Below are 22,949 nucleotides of genomic sequence, written 5' to 3' on the forward strand. Positions count from 1 at the left end.
CCCCAATTATGAGAGGTTCCATTTTTCCACTCAATTCAAGCCCTCTGTTGCCATTCCCCAGCTGAACAAGGACCAATCTTCGGCCTACTTGACAATTAAAATCTAGAGAACATAGGAGAGAATGAGATCCCGTACCTAAAGACCAACGCACGGGGCTGGCAATTAGCCCCTGGCACAGAGCAGCTTATGAGAGCATGGCAGGAGCCCTCGTGCTCTGCTGCTGACCAGCACAGATGCGTGGCTCTGCTGGGGAAGCCAGCGGATTGACCCGAGCCTGTCGCAGGAGATATTTCTCTCTGGGGCAACCCGGTGTCAGCCCAACTTGTGTCAAAGAAAAGAGAACAGGAAGAAAGCGGACCCTGAGCCCTCTTTGAAACGTGGAAGATGCTGGAGGCATTGGTCCTGCTCTGTGAGCAATACAAAACCTGTCACCAACACGGGTGGGAAATAACAGCTCTCTTCAGCAGCCCACAGAAGCTGCACCGAAACAGCGTGCTGACTGCCCTGCTGCTATCGTAAAGCCAATGTCAAATTTAAACAGGGTGAAACATCATCACCGAAGGAGTGATGTTAAAAAAGGCACCCTCGCACCTAGCTTTTCCACAGACCTCCTGCTCAACGCAGCTGGATTAGCAATCTGGTTTTAAGGACGTGGCCAGGACTGCCCGGCAGAGCGCAAACTGTTCTAACAGATACACGCTGGGAACATCCAGATGAGCAAGGATCCAGACATTAGCAATTTAGGATTGTGCTCATTGTCAGGAGAAGGTTTGGTCTGGGATTCCTATGGCCACAGAGCTGGAATGCTGTTGGGATGCCCCGACTCTAGAACCAGGCTCCTTTCCCACATGACCACGCAAGGGGAGGCAGTCGCTCTGAGTAACGCTCTGCCCAACCTGTAGGATCTTGCAGGCATTTCCAAGATACTCAGATAAACGTAGCAGGGTACGATGCTTGCAGGGACTTGTGTACCACAATTGTTCTTGAAAGGTGGGAAACCACGCAGGAATAAAAGCCAGAAGTTGTTGTGAAACACAGCAGCTGTCCCGGGAAGGAAGAGGAGCTGCAGCTACAAAGGTAACTAGAAAGTATCGGGCTATTCACACACCACGGGCGGCCTAGCCCAAAATATCCCCTTGATACATCTGCAGTGACCATTCCGTTGTGTTTCATGCCCACAAGCCCTAACGTGCAACAGCAGCAGCGAGGTGGGAGAGAGATGAGGCAGGCATCAGGTCTTGTGCCGCCAGCTGCCAATTCCCCAGCTCTTTTGAGGAACTCTTGGACTTCCTCCTTTTCAGAGTTTCTTTGGTTGTTGCCCAAGCAAATAAAGATTTTACTTCTGGCAGCATCCTGCTTACGGGGACAGGAGGAGGCATGGCACTCATGTGGGCGTTGAGTAATGGCCGCTGGTGCTGCTTCGGCCTATTTTTAGAAGAGATCACAGAATTAGCCGCAAGAGGATAGCAAGTACAGACGTGGGATAAAGGTGCCTCTTGTCCTTACACACAGCTCGAAGATCCTGAGCAACTTCCAGCTTACAAGTACACAACCTCCGATGTTTACCGCTGCTTAGTTCTCCTTCTTTAGTCCTTGCTGTAGGTAAAAAGCAAGAGTCAGCACCAGACTGCTGACATCTGCTCCCAAGCGAACAGAAAAATACAGATACCGAGCTAGCTGCCTGCCTGCATCCCCCCTCTGGAGCATCAGAGCTGGCTCAGAGTGCCAGTTGGCCCTGAAGTTTAAGGTATGTGTTTATAGTAGGGATTTCATTTGTCTCTGTCCTGGTGGAATATATATACCTTGTACAGACTTGGAAAATGCAACAGAGGTTATTTCAGGAGCGCGTAGCAGGGCTTCACACATTTCAAAGTTACCGAAAATGGGATCGTCAGACGCTGCTCACAGGCACTGGGGCCACGGGGCCTTGGAGAAGTGCACAGCAGGACACCTGTACACAGCTCAGGGCTCTTGTGTTCCCTTCCCAGCGTGCTGTGGGATGTTGGACAACTTGCCTGCTTCTCTGCTCCAGGCTCCCAAAGCTGCAACGGGACCTCGACTCTCACGTCTTACAGAGGGACAGATGTAGGAACAGAAAAGGCGAAGAAATGCCCCCCCCCCGTGCTTTTTGGCTCTTATTGCACCATCTTTTTGAGGGGCTGCATCTACAACTGGGTTCAGCCAGGCTTTGTCCCGGTGGTGTCCTTCAAAGAAAAAAAAAAGTCTTCAACTGTTTTTAAAGCAGCATCCTTCAGCTGCTTTCACAGGAGGGCAGTTTAGCCAAGTGTTTGAAGATGAAACAGGCGAAGTCTCAAGTCTTAGAAGCCCAGCTGGAACCTAACCAAAGGAGACACAGATTTTCCTCCATGCCAGTGATGCAGACACAATGAAGAACCATAAAAGCATTACGCTCAGGGGAGAGAAGTGCAGTGGCATTGACCTGAGTTCATCTTGACCTGTACCACGTTTCCTGCAGGCCACTGGAAATGTGCCCAAAAGCTAGCCCAGGAAAGCAGAACAGGCAGTGGAGATGCAATGGCAATACTGGAAGTTCAGCGTAAGCTTCTGGGAAAGAGCTAGCTGAAAAGTAGCCAGTTGTTTTACGCTTAAATTTCTTTTACTAAAAATATGGTAACCAAGAAACAACACCGTAAGCCTCCACGGCCTTTAGCATGAACAATGATTCAGAGACAAACTGCCACAGGGCACTCACTGAGTGTAAAGAACGGGACAAACTCTAGACAGGCCATTCAGCAAGGTCCCCAAGCCAAATCAAACACGGAGAGTCATTCGTTGTAATTACAGCATGTGCATATCAGAAAAGGAAATATTGAAAGGCTTGTGCTTGTAGGGCACTGAAATGCTTTTTCTGCTGCCCTTCTGCCCTACAGTGTCTTGCAGGACAGGGAAGTAAAGGCACAATTTACACCAGTAGGAAATACCTGTGTTAACAACATCAGTCCTCGATCTTGTACTTGGAGAGGGTTCACATCAGACTAAGAATGTCCTTCAACATCACGTTGCTCATGTGGGGAGCAGGAAGACAGCAGATCACTTCCCTCTACCACTCCCTGCTGCTGTTAGTGGGGATGCAGAGGGCAACGTGACAGATGTGGAGCTTCTCCTAGCTCCACCAGGGCATGAGAATAAACAGAAACCAGGCACTCTGCACGGGCAGCTGTGCCAAACCCATCAAATACTCTTGCATTTCTCATCCCACCTGGCAAGATCTCAACAGAGAAGCATGTAAATATGGCACTGAAACACTCCAGGGATTCTCACTTCTAGCCCTCCTCTACAGCTGCTAGTCCACCTCTGGTGTGTGAGACTCAGGTGGCCCTTTGGGAAACTTCCCGGATATTTTGGATGACCAAAGGGACAGGAGGAAGGAGGGCTTGGCTTTCCTCTTCCTCTGCTCCAGCCCCTCACACTCCTGCATGCACTCATCCAGATTACACAGCAGCAGCTTTCAGGATTTAAAAATAGCCTTCCCCAGCCCATTCACCAAGTCAGCTCACACACCACATGCAGCTCAGAGGGACGAGTAAAAGACTTAAAACCCTGCTGCATTTTTACCTGGGATGGAGGATTCCCACTTTCTTCTGGAGCAGCCTGCCCATTCTGCAAAGGAAGAGAACCTGCTGTTAGCACACACCAGGCACGGACCCCTCCTCTCACACCCCCTGGGGCCTCTTTGCTCTGAGAGCATTTCACACCGGACAAACAGGGGGATGCCACTTTCAGACATGGTACGAGAGGGTTGAACTCTTCCCTTACATCTTGGGGGCACAGAGAAAGACTCCTTCTGCCAAGGAAAAAAAAAAAAGTGTAAACAAATCTCTCGTCCAGGGAGTCTGCAATTAGGGTTGCTATTGCCTGTGGGATGCGCCTCATCCCTGCACTCCTCGGGCACAGATTCCTGGGTTGGTGTGTGCAGGAGTCCCACTCTCGGCAGCGTGTGCTGCAGGGACTGCTCCAGAGACAGAAACCCAGCGGTGCGGCTGCGCTGTCCCACCTCCAGCACTCGGTGGCAGCTACACCCTCCTCTGTCATGCCAGGACTCATGGAAGAAGCAAGCGGGGGAAATCAGGTGAAGACAGGACAGCAGCGCTCGCATGCAATTTACAGCCTCACAGCCATTTTGCCTTCACATTGGTTTTGAATATGAGCTTTTATCGGTAATTTATTACCTTATCACAGCTGGTATCACTGCAGGAAATCAGCACCACCTGGCTTCAGGCTGCCTTTGGCCTGCAAGTCAAGCTTCTGTTGCTGAGGCTCTGTACAAAGTCACAACAGGTGACCTGAGCTGCCTGCGGTGGCACCGGGCCAGTCACACTGAGCGCTGAACCGCAGGCGTATCAGGTTCAGCACAGCACCGTGCCTGGAGGAGCCAGCAGAAGCAGGAGCAGAAGTGGGTGGGATTTGCTTAGAGATACTCAGAGCAGGGTAAGCGTGTACAAAAGGGTTTCTGCAGACTAGGGAGAAAAACAAGGGCAAGAAGATTGTCCTCTGACAGCTATTTGCACTCGTCTCGGGCTCCTAAAAATCATGGAAGCCCTCCCTTTACCTGAAGGAACAAAGCAAATTTATTCACTTCTCTTTACATTTCACAGTCTGAGAGAAGAGGCCCAACACATTTGTATTCAGCCTCAGATTCTTAGTTGAATGTTTGGGTTTCGCTGTCTTTAAGGGAAAACTTGCCTTTGCTGATTCTCAGGGAGCTTGGGGGCCACTGGGAAAACCTCCTGATGTTGTGCTCTCTTCCTACAACACGCTTGGCGCTTCCACTCTCCTCCTTTCCATAGGAGGTCATCAGGGCTACGTTTAAACTGCTTGGGTACCTGCTTGCAGCTAGCTCGTAACAAAGGATGGCGCACTGAAGAGCTAAATTTCTGTACGAGCGTGGTTTTCAAATAACTCAGACCACAGCCACTGGTCTGCATGGGTCTTCTTGTTCAGGTCTCTCCGCTCCCGACTCAGCCCAGCCAGCGCCGCCTGCAGCAGCTCCCAGAAGAGCTTAGCAGAGAACCGCCACACCAGGCAGGGGAAGGAAGACCTGCCTCAGCCTGATGCTGGCCCTGCAACGTTTACACGGAGTTACTCTGAGCTCCCTAAGTCACCTTAGTACCACTCACAATGGGGTTTGAGCTCCTAGGATTTTCAGGCAATGACTGAAATGAAGTAACTGCACCACCAAGCACTTCCAGAGGAACACAGCCCTGATGTTTACACAGAGCTATTAGTGACATTAGCACGCAGAATATCTAAGAAGTGAAGTAAGAGTTTATGTTTATGTATATCCCTCCACGAAGAGGGGGAGACACCGTGCTGAAGACAGCCAGACTTGGAAAGATGCTCGTGTTTACTGGCTCAGCTGTCACTGATCAACAATTTGTAAGTTGCTGCTAATCAAAACCATAGCTCTGGGAGGGCTGTTTATGTCTAAAACAGCTCGAGTCCCATAAGAAGTATGATTTCCATGTCAGACAGAGAAATACTGCCTGGCTCACGGTCTGGAGAGCAGATCTACAAGGCACGTGTCAGGAGAGGGGATGAGCTGATGCATGGGACGAGCTCTTTTATTCCCCTGGGAACATCAGCATCTGGCGAGTGAAGGCAGGGTCTGTTCAAGCCCTCAGCCCTGGAGCTAGGAGACACCAGGACCCGCCAGCGCTTTTGAGCGCTGCAGTTCATCAGCTCCCTACCCCGGGGGACACTTGTTCCATGCACTTGCTGCTGGTAACAATCAGTCCTACCTGGGAACGGAAGGGACGTGGAAACAAACAGAACAGTGCCCGTTCTAGGGAGGCTTCCCGGGCACGTAAATCCGTGGCCTCAGCGAGATGAAGCTCCTAAGGCAACAGTCACGTTCTCAAGCTGATGTTGGATGGGTTTGTAAGGAGAGAATTGCAATATTTACAGCCAAGTGTTTTCCTTCTACCCGAGAGAAGAAACAGAGCCTTTATGCCCTCATATGGGGTTCAAGAGCCATTTGTAAGCTTCCACGATGGAAACACGCTGACAACTAGAGCCTCACCACCTCGCAGGATAACACACGGCTGTTCGCCGCAGTACGAGGAGAGCTGAAACAGTTGGAGGGTTTCTGGGTTCGACGTCTGTCTCTTTAAAATGCTTTATCCCTGCACTCCCCCTGCATACCACGCACAGCGTGTTAGCGAGTGCCTGTGTGTTTGCCTCCGATTGTGCCTGATACACTCTCACAGCGTTGTTCTCCTGGTTGGAAAGGAGTGGCCTCAATGTCCTACTGGGAAAGCAACCCCCCAAGAGCTCCCTGCAGGCAGCAACCAGGCAGCACCGGCTGCAGGAGGGAGGCACGGCGCCTTCCCTTGGGTGCCCACAGCAGCAAGGAGCTGACGCAGACCGAGCAGGGCTCGGTCTCACGTGCCTCGCCAGGGTCCACAGGCTGTCCCTGCGGCTTTCCAGCCAGCACCGCTCTGTGCCCAAGGGACACGGTGATCACAGAGCTCACCCGATGGCCAGGCGGGGTGTCAGCCCGGCAGCTAGGGCACCTCTAGCTAAAGCTGTCTGGGAGTTGATGCAAAGGCCCTACGGCGCACACGCTGCTCTAAGAACTTCTCTTAATGGCACGCAGGAAAGCGTACGGGGATACAAGTGTATTCAGTTACATAACTGCCAGCCTGGCTGAACCCGGAGACATTTATCTTAGGGCATCTTGCATTTTAAATCCCTTTAATTCCACATAATCTGCAGCACAGGGAGGAGCAATTTACAGAACAAGCCACCGCTGCCCTAATCTGAAACCAGGACAAGCCTCACCCCTGGCAGGACCACGCGCGCCTGTGCCCACTCCTGCTGCCATCGAGGCCTGTGCTCTATAGTTAGCACCATCGGCACAAGTCATCCCGAATTATCGACAGCTCTGCTTAGCCAGGCAGCCTGCTGCTATTTCTGGACCTCTAGGTTTTGGCTGGTCACTTCCGAGACACCCATATATAAGCCACGGGGAGCAGGTCCCCACGGGTGCTCCTTCTCCCTCCCTTGATGAAGGGAGGAACATTCCAGCAGGCAGCAGCAGGGGAAGAAACCCTTCACCCCGGAGCTCCTGCTCGTTTGACACAAGACATTTTATTTCTGTTTTTAAGTGGATCTTGCCTACTGCACTTCAGAGAAACGAAAGAATTCTGCAAAAAATAAAATAAAATAAAGATCTCCACCTCTTTTCTGCAGAACTCACGCAGTCCAGGCCAAGGAGACTCTGCATGAGGCATATCAGAGACACAAGGCGCTTGGCTTCCTCCCGTATCTTTGATCACTGGTTTATGCACAGTTCAGCTAAGATGCTTGAAAAAGATAGTTACTCATGAATAGCTTCTGCTCAATAAAGGATGATACAGGCAAAAATAATTAGCTTGAAGTGGTTGGGTTTGTCGTAATCCCACGTCAGTTGTGTTGCTGGATGTTTGTGTAACAAGAGAAGAGTTTAAAGAAACGCATAGCCCAGATGACAGTTTCCATCGCTATGGTGATGAAGTCATTCACCTCCCCTCTGTCGCTTCTACTCTGCCCCAGCCAGATTTTTCTACTACATAAGCAATATTCCGAATAATAGAAGCTTCTGAGGGAAGAGGGAATGAAAAAGTACCATGAAGCGAGCTCAGTGCCCAGGACAGAGGGACTTGTCTCCTGCAGCGGGTCTGTTCCTGCTCCCACTGCCACCCACTCCCCGGCAGGCTGGGACAACAGGCGCCAGCTGTGAGCGGTCCCCAGCAGCGACCGCTCGGGAGCGCGGTGGAAAAACCCCAAATCTGAACCAATCGGTCTGATGCCTCCACCAGCGCGGCAACAGCACCTTGCTGTGACTCAGAAAGCAAAGGTTCGAGGAAGCCGGTTTCAGACCTCGATGGCAAGGATCCCAGGCAATTTACGTAACTGACATTCCAGAAAAGTCTCATTCGTTTCTCCGTGGTACCACCTTGCCCGGGAGAGGTTAAAACTTTCTGCTCGGGCCTCTGCTCCCGGTGACTTTAACCTCACAAGGTAAAAACAAACCCGCACCGAACTTAAGTCCCTCGCTGCGGTTTGCGGGTAGGCTGCAGAATCGGAAGGAATGCAGCAACATCTGGCCCAGGTGGTGACAGCCAGGCTCAGAGGTGAAACCAGCCGTATTATCTGCCTCGCTGGAGTCAAGCACACGTACCTGCTCACCTCCAGCCTCAGGGAACTAAATTGCTAACGTCCCATTTGGGGTGATACTGAGATGTAAAGAGGCTGACCTTTAGAAATGTCACCTGCAAGCTGCTCCTGACCCTGGGGCTGACCCACAGCTCTGGTCAAGGTGAGCTGGGGGAAGGCAGGCCCTGGAATTTCCGTTTACAATTAACACACCTGTTAACTAACGCAGGGAGAAATCATTCTTGGTGCTGCCGCGATCTTCACAACTGGCTCTGGCTGACAAACGCAGCGGGCCCCCCCCGCAGCCAGTTCTGGTCAAGAGATCTCGTGATGTTGACACAGCCAGCTGCCTGGCACCTGAGACCTGGGATTAGGCAGTAAATGAATCTCACCGATGGCATTTATTGCCCTGGGCACTAGCGTTCATTTCCTCCCATGACGAGTTTAGTTTCCAGGCTATCTTCCCGCTTCGGAAGAGAGAAACCACAATTACAAAGCGCTGTAATCCAGCTCGAACCTACCCCAGCACACCCGGCTGCCTCCGCGCACGTGACGCGGTCTCAGGAATCACGATCAAGTCGCTGCAGGACTGCCATCCTCTCCCACCTTCGCGCACAAACACATCCTCGTGACTCAAGCGATGCTTCAGAACGGATGCCCTCAGCCCACTGCACCCTCACCTTCGTGCCAGATGCGTGCCCGCAGCGCGGGGACCCCCCGCACGGCTCCCACCCGCCCCGGGAAGTCTCCGGGGGAAGGCTCGCCACATCTGGCTGATGAAGATTAGGCAAGCTCCCCTCCGGTCGCCAGCAGAGCTTTCTGCTGGCGCTGCAGTGCTTAGTGAAACGCTGCCTGTGCTCTAAGCAAAGGTCCCTCAAGTGAAAATTTTACATAGGAATAAGCACATCTGAGCTGTTAACCATCACAACACCCTAGGTGTGACAGGAGGGGTGAAGGAGCATGACAGCCTTCAATCCAGCCAAGTGGGAGAGCACCAAGGTCTGAGCATAACCTGGGACAAAAGCCACACCGCCCCTGTCACTCCTCCAGGGAAGCGGCTAGCTCCAATTTGGATTAGGAGATGTTTAACTAAAGAGTGCCAGAGCACGCTGCCTCAGCTGGCTGCTCGGCAGCGGGTGAAAACTGCTCCAAGCTGTCCCTTTATTCCGAAATGGCTGTGAGGCAAGCCTGCAGATGTGGACAGATGCGGTGCACTGTCCTGCACATCTGGGCTGGAAGCTTTCATTAAAGGCAAAGAGCAAAGCAAGAGGGAAGCACACACATCCAGCAAAGTAAAACAGAGCCATGACCGGGTACCCCAAACCTGCCACACAGGCCTGCCAGGGCAGCTGGGTCTAGGCAGACAGACAGAAAGGAAGGCTTAAGGAGAAAGACCCCACATCAGAGGCATTTATTCCCGGGGCCTTCAGCAGGGCCAGCCTTCCCCTGTGTTTAGGTGGGAAGAGAGGTGCACGCTACTCACACGTTACTCATCATGAAAGCCTGCAAGGGAGGCAGCGGAGCCATGAAGCCCCCGGCGCTCCCAGCCCCGTTGGGCACAACGGCCGTGCCCGCAGAGCCCTTTGGCTCGGAGCAGCTCACGCCGGCCTCCAGCCCCGCGATGCGCCGAGCCGGGAGCCAGCCGGCCCCCAGCCCTGGCCGGAGCCCTCCGGGGAAACGCGCGGGGAGGGTCCGCGGGGCTGGGCAGCGGCGGGGCAGGAGCGGAGGGAAGGAAGGAAGGAAGGAGGGAAGGAAGGAAGGAGGGAGGGAAGGAAGGAAGGGAAGAGGGAGGCCGGTCGGGCGCTCCTTTGTTCCGCGGAGCCCCCTGGGGGGCGGCGCTGCCCCCCGGGAAGGGCCGGTGCCCCGCTCACCTCCGTGTCCAGATGCACCAGCTCCATGTTGGGCCAGGGCTCGGCCAGCTGGGCGAGCGGCATGCTGGCGGCGGACTGTGACTGCCCCGCGGGGCTCGGCTCGGCACGGCTCGGCTCGGCTCGGCTCAGCGCCCCGCGCTGGGCACCGGCTCCCCGGGCCGGGCCGGGAGCGGCGGGGCGGGCCGGGGCGGGGCGCCGGGGCAGCCGAGGGGGGGGGCCGGGGGAAGGCGGCGCCGCTCCGCCCGCAGAGCTCCGGGGCCGGGGGGAGGCTGGGGGCTGCCGGGGACCGGGAGCTTGCGGGAGGCAGCGAGAAAAGGGCAGGGCCCGCGGCGAAGTTGCGGGAGGGCTCCGGGCAGCTCCCCACGGGCAGGTGCCCCACGCGAGGCGGGTTTGGGGGAGGACGAAGAGCTCGGCCGGGCGCACCTTCGGCGGGCAGCGAGGCTGCTCGGGGCGATGCGTTCCCGATCAGCCGCAGGCTTGCCTGATAAATTCGGGTTGTGCCCGTTAGGCAAAGAGATCTTGAAGCCGGTGGTAAGGCACTGCCTAGTACCTGCAGGGTGAGGGGCAGTCACTGCGTGCACATGGCTAGTGAGGAAATCCTCCAAGGCACCAAGAGGCACCCGAACAGCAAACCTACTGCGAGCTACACTGCTCTGAGCATCCAACTCTTCTGTGCCCTGGAAGGATCCTCTGGAGCTGCAGAAGTCACCAGCTGGTTCACTGCACGTACAGTGCTACACGACATCACCAGAGGAAGAGGCTGTGAGGGTAAACTCAGTAAGAGATCATTTGTATTTCTGTTTAAAGCAGGAATCCTCTCTGGGAAATCTGGATTCTAAGTTCGAGATGCACAGGGAGTCACTGCTCATTGCTGCTCGTAGGGCCCTCCTCCCCTTTCTGTTCCTGGCAAAACATGGGTTAAAAACACCCACATCCACCTTTCTACACTGTTTGGAGATCCTCAAAGGAGAGGTGCCTTAAGCACAAGTGCTCACGTACAATCGCTGTTCTGCTTTGCCAGGCTTCTCATGTAGGAAAAGGTTACCCAAACCCCAAGCACCATGCTTCTGTGTTTCACTAAAGAATTGTTATAAAAAATCTTTTTGAAAGGGTGCATCACTAAGGGTTGACCTCATCAAGGTGTGGCTGAAAACACCATTTAACGAGCCCAAGTGAAAGCACATATGGCTCAGGTTTTGCATTCTGCAGGCATCTGTCCCAAGAAGCCAGCACTGCACAGTCCTCAGCCCATAACCTGTTCAGAGAGGGCAGTGAACACAGAAAAAGCTCAATTAGGGCAATCAGAACACACCACTGAAAAATTCCAGTTAATCGTCACAACACTTAAGCTAATCTGTAAGTCATCATCAGGACCTGCTTGTGGTTTAGGCTGTTATCTGTTTCACATGCGGGGGAATCGTGTGAAAAAAAATTCCCAGGGTGACAGAAAGTGTTTGAGCCGAGCCTGGGAACAGCTGCCTCCTAGTCCTGTGTGCAGAGCACCCCTCCGTGCCCTCAGTGTTGGAGTCCCAGATGAAGGCGTTCAGTAACACAAACCCACCAGGCTGGTACTGAGTGAGGCCCCGTTACAGCCAATTAAACTCACATCACTTACTTTTGGTGCAAGCTGAAGCAGATCTCGTGGGGAGTTATTCATTCAGCTCCAAAGCTGTCCGTAATTTCCCCGTATTGCCTGGGACACCGTGTGCCGTCTGGTTACATCTATCCTCCAGCTGCTGCAGACTGGAACCTGTTTTAAATGGCATCAATAACACGATGATGTCAATACTGGCATCCCACTTACATTTAATTGCAAAACGCATCTCCCTTTCTGGATTTCTATCTGCTCTGTGTGCGTGTTGAACAGGTCTGTGGTGGGACACACGAAGAGAAGTGCACGTAGCAGAGGGCTCTCTGGATGTTTTCTGGAAGGAGAACAAAATGAGCCACTGCTCTTTGTGCCCTGCCATGCCTTAATGCCAGGCTCCATGAAAGTGACCTTTGGGTGACATTCTGGTGCTCTTGGAGCTTCCCACCCAGGTGGCAGACCCACGCGGAGCAGGTAAGCCATAACGACAGGCACAAAGGACATTTCCCATCAGGTGACCCACAAAACATCTCCCAGCTTCAAAGGCAGGTTTGTGCCTGCAGGTCAGGTAAGATCGGGTGCTGAGCGGTTATCTGCAGCAGCTGAGGGGGTAATCTTAATCAAGTTGGTCATTAACTCCGGAGAAGTTTCTGACCCCAAGGTCATCACTGTTACTGTAAACAACAATGAATTAAAAATGCTAAACGTAAAATAAATTCCTTGTGAAGTGCTGAAAACTGGAAGGAACCTGGGCACTTCTAGGGTGGTACAGCAAAGGGTAGAAAAGTGAGTCTTAATTTCCAAGGTCACAGCAAAAGTTTGATGGACAATACGCAGAAGAACAGTTTGAGGGCAGAGCAAGACCTATTGGAATTCAGTAAGGGAAGGGAGAAAGGAACCTACTGTTGATCCCCCCCCCCGTAGGTCTATTGAGATGCAGAAAGTCCTTCATATTTCACCGCAGAATGACAGGCAGGCTGACCGTGAGCTTGACAAAAGACAGAAATTATGAAGCTTTACGGAGCAACGACTTCTTTAGGCTCAAAGAAAAAGACAGCTCTGCGCCCATGGGTGCCACCGCACCTAAACAAAACTCTCAAATTATCTTGCCCAATTCTTTTAATAAAACAGCAAGTTAAATATATTTGGGAGGCTACAAATGATTTATGCATGACTATTTCCTGCATCTGTGCAGCCACTTCTGTTAAAGGCTAGGAGAGTTTTGCTGAGGTAGCTCTACAGTATCCTCAAAATTATACAACCCCCCCCGAAAAGACTAGATAATAGCACAGCAATTCAGCAGCAATGCTGGGTAGACAATCTAAAGGTCTCTCAATCCCCATCTACAGGGCTCAAAGAGAAGCAATGCTATCTATTATCAGCCTGACCTTCCTTCAGTAATTGTGATTCAGTGTTGCCTAGTGCAGATTAACAGAACATGAAATGTGTCACACTAGATTGTTAGCAAGTCCAGAGGAGGATGCCTGGGTAAGTGAAATGAGGTAGCGGTCTACCCTGGTATTTATTTTCTAGTCAAAGAATAGCTGTAAAAAACAGCACCTGTCCTGAAAGCAGGGTACAAATAATGTGCTTTGGAGCTGAACAGCAGAGCCTGCTGTTTGGGTAAGTGTCATGGCTAAATACAGTGATTGAAACGTATATACGGACATTTTTTGGAGAGGGCTGCAGGCTGGAGAGAGTTCATAACGTGATTTCTACATTTCCGTTTAGACTGCTGCTGTTATTGTAAACAGAGACTTCCAGATCAACTAGCTGGCCCTTTCATCAGTACTAAATTTGCTGAAAATTCAAAATGCTACAGTTTAGTTTTGTTTTGTTTTAAAAAAATCAAATCCTCCTCAAATACAATGGTAAATACTTTTGCCTCTGCAGCTGGCTGGCTTTTGGTTTGTAACATCTTCCTCTTCAGGGAGGCTGACAACATTTGTTAAGCCCGTTATCCCCAAAGAAGCACTTCCCCAGCGGAGGAAGAGGAGACCGGTCCTTATCCACATTACCAAATCCAATCAGGCTTTGAAGAGGCAGAGTTTTCCTCGTTACGCTAAAAGCTGCCTAAGCGATTCCCCACCTAACCCAACCGTGACACGGCGTTCCCATGGCTCACCGTATCCGTTTTCTTTACTGAAGCCAGGGAGCATCCTTCTTGAAGTGCATGCTTCATGCTACGCCGCTTTTAAACATATAAGGAAACGCAACGAGGTTGCAGGCATGAGAACGCACAAGCTGAGTCCCAAATGCCTGCTACAATTTCCAAAGACAGGCTGGCGTAATCTGCTTTGTGTATACGCGATGACAGTCGTTTAATTAGAGCTTACAGCAACCTTCTTTGTATTTTTAAGATTCACTAATCAGTTCCTTAGTAGTTTGTTGTTATCCCCACTACTAATAGGGGGACTGAGTCATGGTTTCAGGAGGTCATCAGGATAGAATTTGAACTCCATGTCCTGTCTTCTAATCCCCAGCTCGCAATTCAAGATCTCATTTCCTTGCCTCTTCTGCTTTGTTTTTCCACTATGAAGGAAGAGATGATATATCACCTTGTTTTGATCCCAGGGAGACATTTTTCCTCAGCGTGGTTCAAACGTCATACTTAAGAAATAAAGCAGGTGCCCTATAAACGAGGAACTCTGGCTGGGTTTAACACTGGAATTGCTTTTTCCTTTTGTGGCAGATTTCTTTCCGTTCCTTACCGCTGTGTGCAACTGCAGCTGCCTCAAATGCCAGCGTTTTCCAAGGCAGGTCCAGGCAGTATTTGGAACGCAGAAAAGATACCACAGCAGATGGTGGGATGAGGAGTTCCTCGAGGATCACAGTCCAGGCAGCTCTTTCATTTTCCTGAAACGGGTACGTGCAGACTGAAGGCCTATTCAGAGAACAAACACGTTTAACTTCTGCCAGTACTTCCAGCAAAGGTGAGCATCAGATGACCTTGCTCAGCTCCCCAATTCCTGCATTTATTAAGGCGTCTAGCATATCTGAAGCCTTTTCTTTTCTTGTGCACTACAGATTGCATTTTGCCTGCTGGCTCTGCAAATTGCTGAGTCCACCCTGCTCCTGTTACTGTAAATCATGCCGTTCCCCCATGGACCAGATTTTCTGAAACCTCCTCTGGGGCTCCCAGGAAGTCCTTGGCTGAAGCACACGCAGCACAAGTCAGGGAAGAGTTTTGCTAATGGAGACAAGAATTGATTAAGCTGCTGCCTTTAGGAAACTCACTTCATTTGGGAATTTGGCACCTATCTCTCAGGAACATCCAGCTGCAGCCAGGAGGTGCCTCGAGGAAAGGGACCCACTGGAGCTGGGATTGTGGCCTGGGAAGGCGACCAGGGAACGAGCTGCCAGGCAGCAAGGCCATATCTGCTGGTTGTCATGGATACAATCACTCTGTCAGTCTCCCCTGATATCAGTTACCTTCCGTTTCCTGGATGCAAATAAATGAGTGGAGGTCTGTTCCTGTTTCTATGCAGAACAGAACCCTTAACATCCAAACAAAAGGAGCAAATAATCTGTTTCAAACACAGACATCTCTTCTTAACATTATCTAAGGGGAGAGTGGAAAGTGACTTGCTTTTTCGGTATTCAAACTATGTGAGTCTGATTATACTCTGTCACAGCCTTTAGATACTTCCTAAGACCTCAGAGGAGCTATTTTCACAGCCCATTCAGCCTTTGCTCTGGCTCAGCCTTTTGGATTCATAACAAGCTGCTGTGAACTTGCACTCTGCCTGCTGCACACACTTGCTATTTCCTTAGCTCTGCTGCTCAGAGAATTCAACGCAGCAGCACCAGCTGACACACACCTGAGCAGAGCTCTTTGGGTCCCAGTGACTTCAGTTCCCTGGTTGAAAGGAAAATGGGAGGTTTGGTCTTCAACTACAACTGAAAAAGACTTAAAAAAATCATATAAAATACAAGCAAATGAGTTATTTTGGAGAGTGAAGGAGGCAGATTTTTAGCGCAGGTTTGCAGCCCAGGTGGTAAGTTATTTTGAACAAGTTACTTGGCAAATTTTGGTTTTAATTAGCATACAGATATGTTTGTAGTTTATTTCATTGTAGTGCTATGCAAGGGAGTGACAACATGAAAGAGAAAGCTATTAGAAACTGTAAACAGAAGTGAAATTCTCAGGCCTGTTTTCATTGTCCCCTAGCCAGGGAGAAAGCTGAGTAAACACTAGTGGTAAGTAGTCAGTTTTATAATTCTTTTAGGTTTAAGAACTCGTAAATAAGTGATGGGTCTTTTAAGTGTATACAAATAGATTCCTTCAGTTTTGTGTTACTTACAGAACAGACAGAGGTGCACAGGTCCCAGTTTCTCCAGACAGGGAAGGGAAATCTGGCAACTGAAAACAAAAACACATTTCAACAGAAACCCAGCTTCAGCTAGAGGAAAATGTCATTCCACTCTTCGCAGTCTCAAGCCTACATCATGCAACTGAACAAGTCTCATCCTGCTTAACAGAGGGCACACACAAATACCCAGTCCTAATTACCCCATTACACAGTTTGGGATGCCATCATTCAAAGTTAAAAAAAAATCCAAATTGGAAGTACATCTCAGAAATCCTGATGATAAGCCAAAAGACTCCAAGCCAAGTAAACTATTTTTCTTATGGAGGAAAAAAAAAAAAGCACACACACAAAAAGACTTGATTTCCAATTTGTTCAAGACTGATATAATCGTAACTGTCAGTGTTTCACTTCTTAGTACTCTTACAAAACTGAGATTGCTGCACACATCCAGACTTGAAAAGCCACATCACAAAACCAAGGAGAGAAATAAACTCCCAAAACACAAGAAGTGATCCTGCCTGGGAATATTTTGGCAGAATGACCGATTGTATTCCACAGGAAGACATAACACAAGCAAAACTTTCTAAAGAGGTGCCTTCATCACCTAGGGAGAGAAACTTTTCTTCTAATACTTCTTTTCTGTATTTGAGAACCTGATTAAAACTGCGAAGCGGCACAGATATGACTCAGCTGGCTTGCAAATACAGGTAGCAGATATATCTACCCCATGCTCACCGGTTTCCTTGTTGGGGAGTGAACAAAAGGCACTACAGGTTCAGTGATGTCAGAAAGACAATTACCTGGAAAAAGAAAACCTGTTTGTCCCTCATCAGCATTAAAAAAAAAAAAAAGATTCTGGAGTTAATGAGGCTCCAAGATATTCTGCAGCGCCACGTCTTTCAGCACACCACAAAACGGAGCAGAAATGCAAGGCTGGTACTTTGTTGCTGAAAGATTGAAGACTCCCTCTTTGCTTCCCCAGGGACTGGATCAATACTCGAGAGCAGAACAGAACTTGCTAACAGTGGGGGAACTTTTTGTTTCCGCTTTTTAAATCGCTCTTCTCCCCTGCTCACCTTCATGATGAGTAAAGGGAGTTTGGAGACTGCTCTTTAGACATTTGTCTTTCCAAAAGAGGTACTTGTGCTTTATATTAGAAATCTAAGGAGTGTCCAGCTGGGCCTCTTCTGGCTCTGTTGCCGTGAGTTTACCCATAGGTCTTACACCTCGACTGATGAAGGAAGGCTTACTTTTTCTGGATTCTCTAGTGACAATTTGAGCGGTCATTACTTGTGTGGTTGTCATTTCATTGTCATTCTCCAGAACTGCTCAGAAAAGATAATTTCAGAATTTCTAAGATCAAAAGCAAGAAGCTTACTTTTATCTTTCTTTCTTCAGACTTTGTGGGCTTCCTTCCATGTGATCGAAAGCAATCTCTTTGTTACACTGGAGCTGTGCCTTTCCTCTGTCAGTGTAAAGAGAAGAGGGTGGTATTGCTCAGATGGTGACGTTTTACCACTGAAAACAACACACATTGCCCTATAAAGGCTATCCCAGCATCCATATTCAAGGATTCATAAAATAAGCACATAAAAAAATATCAAAACCTGCTCAATGCACAGATAAACCTCCAGCACCCAGGAGCAGCTGCAGCATGGATGCGGAGCTGCACAGCCACCCCGCTGCTGCCTGGAACAGCTGAAGGCTGCACCAGTAAATACCAGTGGAGCAGGAATAGTGGTGAGCCACACCACCGAGTTCCTCCCTGCCCGCGGATGTTTCAGGCTCTCAAAGCGCACCAGCACACTCGCGTTCTAGACTGTCACGCTCAGACATGATGCTCAAGAAACATGTCCGAGGGAAAAGAGCTCACCGTGGGGCAGTCTGTGTGATTCTCCCACCACCTTCTCCTGTTCTTTGCTCACAAGTGCGTCTCCAGCCACTGAGTAATAGCAATTTACAGAGTAAAAACTTGAGAGACAGGTATTTTGTCACCCAGTGGGGATAACTAAAAGCTTCAGTGCACACTGCTCTATATCAATAAAGGTTTCGCTACAGGCAGTGAACATTTTAAAAGGTTCCAGCTCTGGAAGCCTGTTTGAGTTTTGCTGCTGACTTCAATGACGGCAAAAACGAGACTTAGATAGGGCTTGCAAGGTAGGTAAAGACTTTTTTCACCCTTTTCCTGTGGGAAATGAGAAAGATTATTTGCTCATAACCTTGTTTCTGAAAGTCCTGGCCAGACCTGCTGCCTTATTTGTCTATTTAAAATCTGCACAGAAGCATTTTCTGCCTCAACCTAAAAAGCTACTAGCATGATGTTAGAGATAAATGCCCTGTGGCGGCAGCCCAACATAAGATACGGTGGAAATGAGGCCAGTGTGTTGGAAACGGATAATAACTAACATCTGATGTAGCATTATTTAACTGAAAAGTCTCTCTCAAATCTTACGACATTGGAGCATGTCACAGTTCGTAAAGCAGTACAAGAAACAGCGCTATTAGCTAACACTCAGTAACACCACATGCCTGTTGAAAGGCAGTATTGATCAACAGAGACGGAAACAGGTTTTTTGGCAGCTGCTTGCCAGATTCTTGGAAATTAATACAGGAGTCAATTACCAATGGATAAATGTCGCTCCTTACAAGATCACCAGGGCGCTTTTGGCATAAGCTCGCCTGCTGCCAGAAGCATTTTGGGAGAGGTAGATATAGACAGAAACAGATGAGTTCAAATTTCATCACTATGGCCTTAGAAATTGTTCAGTAAAGTGAGAAAGTGAATCAGCGTGGATCAAGAACCAGTAAACCAGCCTGTCTGGAGTATCAGTTAGTTACCCCTTGTGGCCTTGCAGTTCTTAGCAGCAGTCATGAAGAAAATGTAGTTATTTGCCTCCCAGTGTAAGATGGAAACTGTATCTGAAAGACAAAAAAGCTGCAGAACCAGGGTGTTGGTGAGGTGGCAATACTGGGAAGAATCCCTCTTGTGAGAAAAGCACGGTATTGCACAGAGACTTACATAACTGCCATGCATGAGAACTGCTGCTGGGCTAACTGCACACGAGTGCAAAGAAGCCACAATTCTGACTTCATACGTGCCTGGTTGTGTAATGAGCTACCTGCTCAGGGTTCAGACACCATTTCTTCATAGCGGGCAGGAACCCAGCACCTTTCATTTCAGAAAAAAAAGCCATTGCACTTCTCACTGCTCTGATGCACAAAGGCAGCAAATGCATAAACCTGGTGCCGAGCACACACAGAAGGACCTTGAGATGACTTTGGGGCATTTTATCTTAAACAATCTGATTACTCATGTGTGCAAGCCAGGCCCTGTATACAGTATAAGCTTGCTGAGGCCAACACGCTTCAGCCCAACTAGTCTTCTGACCACCTTCGTGAATGATAGGAAGAAAGGGTCTAGAAGGGGCTATCGGCATCCCTAATTCTGGGCTGAGCCACACACACGCAATGCAAGCTGTATATGCAGCTTAAAACTCTGGTGTGGTCGTTTCGCTCATCACTGAATAATCACTGTAGGTTTGTTATCTAGGAACTAGCAGGGAACGGTGACGGTGCATATTTAATGGGGACATTTGAATAAAAACTATGTTGTGTTTTCCAGCGCAGTGCCACTCCAACGTCCCTGAAGCAATTGGTTTCAATGTTTGCCGCATCTTCATGGCATGGAATTTACACCTGCCAGTGACTGAGAATCCCTGTCTTCTCCCTCTAAGCCTGGGTGATGTTTTGCTCACTTCATCCCATAAATGCATCTAGCACAGTAATCCCTGCCCCAATCACGTACTGAGAGCTGAAGAAAAGGAACAAGTTTGGCTTACCAGGAGCTCATCTTTCCATTTTGCATCCACTTCAAGGAACTATCATTAGTGTGTCAAGTGCTTCACATGCGATCTCTCCAACTCTCGTAAGCAGCCACTTCCTTTCCAACTTTAGGCACTGCTACTTGCTAAGGGTAAACATCGAAAGCATGTGTTAGAAGGAGATAACCCAATGACTAAAGTGTTTCATAATGTGCAAGGTGAAGGACAAACAGCTCTCTACAAATGATGGTATTGCTTCAGCCCAATACATATTATAGGATGTCATCCTGCTAGACTTGACGAGAATGTTAATGCAATGATGGGAAAGGTTGCTGGCTACCAAAGTGAGCACTGAACTTTACAACATCACAAAAATCATTCTAGTCAGGCTTTTAATGAGCATTGTGAATTAGCACAGGTATTACAACTCTGTTTCCTGGATTGCATTTAGCTTGAAGAGAAAAAGCAAACATACTGAAGACGCTGGCATGCAAAAGGAGACATGACAAAAAGTACAGAAAGCTTGTTGATAACGTATTATTTCTTTGAACAATACTGTCATCTCAGGTGGAAGATTCAGCAAATCTGATCTAAGTAGCTTGTGCCAACAAGCCTGAAATTGACCGGGCTTATACAATAGCTATTTAAATCTGGGTTTAAGATACAGTATCCACCACGGCAATGGGGAATGCTGGAAGAGAACTTGTCCCGCTGTCTAAAAGAAGTAACACGTTCGATTGTAATAAACCAGACTTCAGCCTCCCAGGTTTGTTAACAGGCAGTGTGTGATGCACTTGGACACTGCCAGCCATTTGTTGGCTTCCGAGCACTGATTCTGTGTTTCCTGGTACCACCGTGTGGTGAAGGGAAGGAATAGGCCGTTAATCAACGTTTGATAATGAAACAAACAGCACGACATAAAATCCCTGCGTCCACTGAGCTGGGGCAAGAATGTGATAGCCGAGATTGCCAAATTCAGTGCTCCCCTGCCAATGTGCCTCACATCCAGCTTACTTTTGAAACCATGGGCATTTTCGCAAGATAAATTGATTTAGTATCAATGGAATTTTCCTTCCTGGATTTCTGTTTAGCTTGCCAACAAGGAAGCTAATTTAGTCATGCTGTGACAGGGAAACCTGGGCATTTCAAACCAGGCTACAGTCCAACAAAATCTATTCACCAAATACCCAAAACATAGTTAACAATGTCTGGTATTATCTCCAGTAAGAAGGAAATCACTAGAAAAGGTAATTTAGTTGCCCAAGTTTACAATCAGTCCTCACACTAGACTAAGACCCCCTAATAGTAAGCATTTGGTTCTTATACTTGGAAAACACCTACTTCCACCAACAATAAGCACAGAGATACCGCTTCATTAGAGTAACGCAGACAAAATCTCCCGATTGTGAAACACTAAAATAGTAATCTTCTCTGGGCTAACTCCCCTCTTGCTTCATGATTGCTGTACACACTAACCTCCACATAGCAACAGCAACTGAAAAGCTGGAGAGCAGGAAAGAGTTGTCGCCCAGAGGGAAATCTGTTAAAAATCCAAAAGTTTAGTGGGAAAATTGAGTAACATAAAAGGAAATCCAAAATCTGCTGTTCAGAAGGGGAAACCTAGAAAGTTTGGGTTTCAAGTATGTGGTAGAAAAAGGCAAAGTCTTCCAGTATCTGCAGGTGGGTTGGAAGGTGGAGCAAAGGTGATGTTACGCAGCTGGGTTATTTAAAGCCACTTAGGACCGCTCCTTCTAGCGTGTTTTCTTAGTACATTCTCCAGGCTGGTTTTAAGCACCTGAGGCAATGAAATTGTTCTTCTTTGGAGGCTTTAATACATTTTAATAGACCTCACATTCAGGAAGCTTTCCCTGATGTAGTCTGTTGCTATTTCTTCTGTCACACCCTACGTCATCTGGCACCCTAAAAATTCCCATTTCAAGTAAATCTTCCTAACCTCAATTTACTAACGCTTTATTAGCTGGTATTTCCTCAGCCTCAGTCAAAATCTACTCATAATCAGCTTCCCATGTTCTGTCTCATTTCTATCCTTTGCAAATCAGGACAGGTGTGCGTCGTAAATTGTCTGCATAACTATAGCTCCATTTCATCTTTATCAACGGCAGGATAAGGACCCATTTCTCAGAAATTATAGTTAGAAATATTAATCCCTGGATATGGTATTACTGTATCTGGGATGATTTAGGGACAATGAAATCCCTGTGCCATCAAGCTAGGCGATTCTTCTGACATGAGTGATCCTGCAACTCAATATTCACTGTCTGCGCTCACTGAAATTTAGTCTCCTTTCCTTCCTTGTTCCTTTTCATACCCACCCATGGCAGGGCTTGGCTGATGCGAGGAGCATACCGTCACTTTTTCCAAATATAATTAAGCTCTGTGAATGCAAGATGAAAACTTCTGCAGGAGTACGTTATCCTGAAACTCAAAACTGTTAATCCAAGGGCACTGCACTGGGAGGGGCAGGGACATGAGTTTGTCATTCTTGGGGAGTCCTCCCAGCACAATCTACTTCGGTTCTCATGCTTTTTTTAGCTCACAAGCCACTTTCACTTTACAGTAAAAATATGTTTGGGCTGAAGGTGTTTCTGCAGAATTAGGGTGACATGCTGGTCTGCAACTTGCTCACGCTAACTTTTACTCACATTCAAATGTCACTTAGTACACTGCCCAGACACTTTGCTCTATCGTGTCTCGGTAATCTAAACGTTTTTAAGACCCCAGCGAAACGTGAAGGCAAACAAGAATCATCCACAGGCTCCATAAAAGCATGCCAAATATTTTGGTGCCATTTAGCCATTCTTTGCAATCCTACCTATACAGTCAAAAAGTGGCTTTAGATTCAAAGTGTGAAACAAATATGCAAATATTTATTTCATATGCATGTATAAATTATATAAAGTAACTTTATATATAAACCAATTCACATAAATATGCACACTTGCATATTTCTGTGGGTCTATTTCCCAGATACTTTGTGCTGAAGCCATAATCTGAGAAAAAACTTACTGGCATAGCCACTAATTTTATATGGATTTAAACCAGAGAGGTACACAACTACAAGGCCTGTAAGGAAACACTGAACCTACTCATTTTCCTTTCTGTTGTTAGTGGTGACCTCCTGCATCCTGGATGTGGCTGTTCTCCTTTGCATGAAAGCAGCTGCAACTCCAAGCAACAG

The 22,949-nt window shown here is 48.5% G+C and overlaps 1 protein-coding gene across 5 annotated transcripts in view; it reads right to left on the reverse strand.

Annotated features, from left to right (window-relative positions):
• Window positions 1–11,700, reverse strand: part of RPS6KA1 (ribosomal protein S6 kinase A1) — a 41,746-nt gene extending 30,046 nt beyond the window's left edge. For 2 of the 5 annotated variants that reach the window (XM_035345642.1, XM_035345637.1), the window contains exons 1-2: window positions 11,644–11,700; window positions 3,577–3,621 (exon numbers count right to left, since the gene is read on the reverse strand). In XM_035345642.1, the coding sequence (XP_035201533.1) occupies window positions 3,577–3,621; window positions 11,644–11,685 (87 nt within the window). In that variant the 5' untranslated portion in view covers window positions 11,686–11,700. Of the gene's footprint in view, window positions 1–3,576; window positions 3,622–10,028; window positions 10,215–11,643 lie in introns of those variants that run through there. The other 3 variants (XM_035345636.1, XM_035345640.1, XM_035345639.1) reach the window with 3 other exon arrangements.
• Window positions 11,701–22,949: the final 11,249 nt, after the last annotated feature.

Source organism: Oxyura jamaicensis, chromosome 23 (assembly GCF_011077185.1).
Source record: "Oxyura jamaicensis isolate SHBP4307 breed ruddy duck chromosome 23, BPBGC_Ojam_1.0, whole genome shotgun sequence".
NCBI classification, from domain to species: domain Eukaryota; kingdom Metazoa; phylum Chordata; class Aves; order Anseriformes; family Anatidae; genus Oxyura; species Oxyura jamaicensis.